At 32.6% G+C, this 3,065-nt stretch overlaps 1 protein-coding gene across 1 annotated transcript; it reads right to left on the reverse strand.

Annotated features, from left to right (window-relative positions):
* Window positions 1–634: 634 nt before the first annotated feature.
* Chro.30427 (heat shock protein 83) lies at window positions 635–2,734 on the reverse strand. The annotated part of the gene is made up of 1 exon (XM_660638.1): window positions 635–2,734. The coding sequence occupies one exon, from the start codon at window positions 2,732–2,734 to the stop codon at window positions 635–637; it is 2,100 nt and encodes a 699-aa protein (XP_665730.1).
* Window positions 2,735–3,065: the final 331 nt, after the last annotated feature.

Here is a 3,065-nt window from a genome sequence, read left to right on the forward strand (position 1 = left end):
CTTCAAAAAATCCAATGATTCCAGAACTCTACTCACTACCCTTCTTCTTTGTTTAGATAACGTTGAAAAGAAGAATCAAAACGTTATTGTGATTGCATTTTCAAACAAACATATCCTTGAGCTAGATGAAAGTATTACTAGAGCTGGAAGATTAGATATACATATTCCTGTATAATTTTAGATTTAATTTTTTTTATTCTACTTAACTACCCTCAACAATATGCATGCATGCATACATTTACCAACTTATTTTTCACTTACGTGTACATTTTTTTTTTCATGTGGACAAAATTAATAGCGAACACAAAAGACTATTAGAATGCAAGATTTTTGTTTTTTTTGCATGACTTATGGACAGCTTCTTTTCTAATCACTATTTTAAGTAATAACTAAAAAAGTCACATTAATATGACTGTAAATAAATTAATTTCGACTTATTTTACCAGAGCATAAGCAACGTTATATTTGAATAAATTAGTAATTACAATAATAGAAATTATAATTACCAAGTAAATTCAAAAATAACAATACTCTTTAGATTTCATTCAATCACGAACTTTTTTTCCCCCCCATAAAATTATTCAGATTTAAATTCCCAAATTCCACCTCTCTTTCTGAAGTACTAATTTAATAATTAGTCAACCTCTTCCATCTTAGATGCTTGGAGCTCTGCATCATTAACTGGTTCAAGAGGTGGGAGATCATCAACAATATCTTCCTCATCAATAGAAAGACCGAGCTTGATCATTCTGTTGATTCTGGATGAGAATTGAGTTGGATCTTCTAATGAGAAACCAGAAGTAAGGAGGGAAGTATCGTAAAGTAACCAAATCAAGTCTTTGACAGTCTTATCAGACTTGTCATTGGCAATCTTGGTCTTGAGCTCAGTAATGATAGAGTTATATGGATTAATTTCCATAGTCTTCTTAGACATCATATAAGATGTCATACTTGTATCTCTAAGAGCTTGAGCCTTCATGATACGTTCCATATTTGCAGACCATCCAAATTCAGATGTAACGAGTACACATGGTGAGTCAGAAATACGCTGAGATGTGATAACCTTATCAACCTTATCATGAAGAACCTCTTTAATTAATTGGCATAAAGGCTCATATTCCTTCTGGAGAGCTTCAAAGGCTTCCTTCTCCTCAGCAGTTTCTTCTAAAGTAAGACCTTCCTTAGTACAGCATCTCAACTTCTTGCCATCGAATTCCTTCATTTGTTGTACACAGTATTCGTCAATTGGGTCAACCATGTAAATTACCTCATAATCTAACTTTCTAAGCTTCTCAAGGAATGGTGAGTTTTGCACTGCTTGGATAGATTCACCAGTAATGTAGTAAATTTCCTTTTGATTTTCCTTCATTCTATCAACATATTCTCTTAAGCTTATGAGTTCCTCGCCACTCTTTGATGTTTGATATCTTAGGAGCTCACTAATCTTATTTCTGTTGGTAGTATCTTCATGAATACCTAACTTAAGATTCTTACTGAACTGTTCATAGAATTTCTTGTAATCATCAGGCTTTTCAGTAATTTCAGTGATCAATTCCAAACATTTCTTAACAATGTTCTTCTTGATGACCTTAAGGATCTTATTCTGTTGTAATGATTCTCTTGAAATGTTTAATGGAAGATCTTCACTATCAACAACACCTCTAACAAATCCTAAGAATTCTGGGATCAATTCTTCACAATCATCCATGATGAATACTCTACGTACATAAAGCTTAATGTTGTTTCTCTTCTTTCTGGTTTCAAAGAGATCAAATGGAGCTCTTCTTGGAATGAAGAGAATTGCCTTAAATTCTAATTGACCCTCAACTGAGAAATGTTTAACTGCGAGAGGATCTTCCCAATCATTTGAGATTGATTTATAGAAAGAAGAGTACTCTTCAAAAGTAACTTCTTCTGGTTTTCTCATCCAGATTGGTTTATTCTTGTTAAGTAAGTCCCATGATTGAGTTACTTCTGTAATCTTCTTCTTCTTTGGTTCCTTCTCTTTAACTTCTTCAATTTTTGGTGCATCTTCACCATCTTCACCCTCCTTCTTCTCTTCCTCCTCATCGACATCAGAATCGGTGATTTCTTTTTCTGTAGTCTTCTCAACAGAAAGTTCAATTGGGAAGGAAATAAATTCTGAGTGCTTCTTTACTAAATCTCTCAAGGTACGCTCCTCAAGATAATCTAATTGATCTTCCTTAAGGTGTAAGATAATTCTAGTACCTCTTTGTAACTTATTGTCTGATGTATCGTTAGTAATAGTGAATGAACCACCAGCTGATGATTCCCAAATGTATTGTTCATCACCATTATGTTTGGTAATTACAGTAACTTTATCAGCAACAAGATAAGCAGAATAGAAACCAACACCAAATTGACCAATCATACTAACATCACCACCAGCTTGGATTGCTTCCATGAATGCCTTTGTACCTGAACGAGCAATAGTACCTAAATTGTTAATAAGCTCATTCTTAGTCATACCAATACCAGAATCTTCAATAGTTAAAGTATTATTAACTTTATCTGGAATAATTCTAATATGCATTTCCTCATTACTCTTTAATTGTTCTGGATCAGTCAAGGATTCATATCTGATCTTGTCCAAAGCATCGGAGGCATTAGAAATCAATTCTCTCAAAAAGATTTCCTTATTGCTGTAAAAAGTATTGATGATCAAGCTCATCAGCTGCTGAATATCAGCATTGAATGCAAAAGTCTCTACCATTTTGATGGTTATTTGTTTTATAGAAATAAAAAATCTTCAAGTTTTCTTAAAAAATGAAAATTACCCTTTTTTTGATAGAATGATTTTATCTCTTCTCTCACCTGCCCCTATTTTATTCAATTTTAATTTAAACTTCCCCCCCTTTACCTATCTATTAAATATCTCACCATTTATTTGACATTATATAACTATATTTACTTTTACGTCTATGCATTTCCGGTCTTTACTATTCAACTATCTATTTAATTATTCTTATCTATTTATTTAATTTGATTATTAACTTTATTTTAAATGGGGGTAATTGTTGAGACAATACTTGCGTACCCGTCTC

Source organism: Cryptosporidium hominis (assembly GCF_000006425.1).
Source record: "Cryptosporidium hominis TU502 chromosome 3 CHRO013161, whole genome shotgun sequence".
Lineage (NCBI taxonomy): Eukaryota > Apicomplexa > Conoidasida > Eucoccidiorida > Cryptosporidiidae > Cryptosporidium > Cryptosporidium hominis.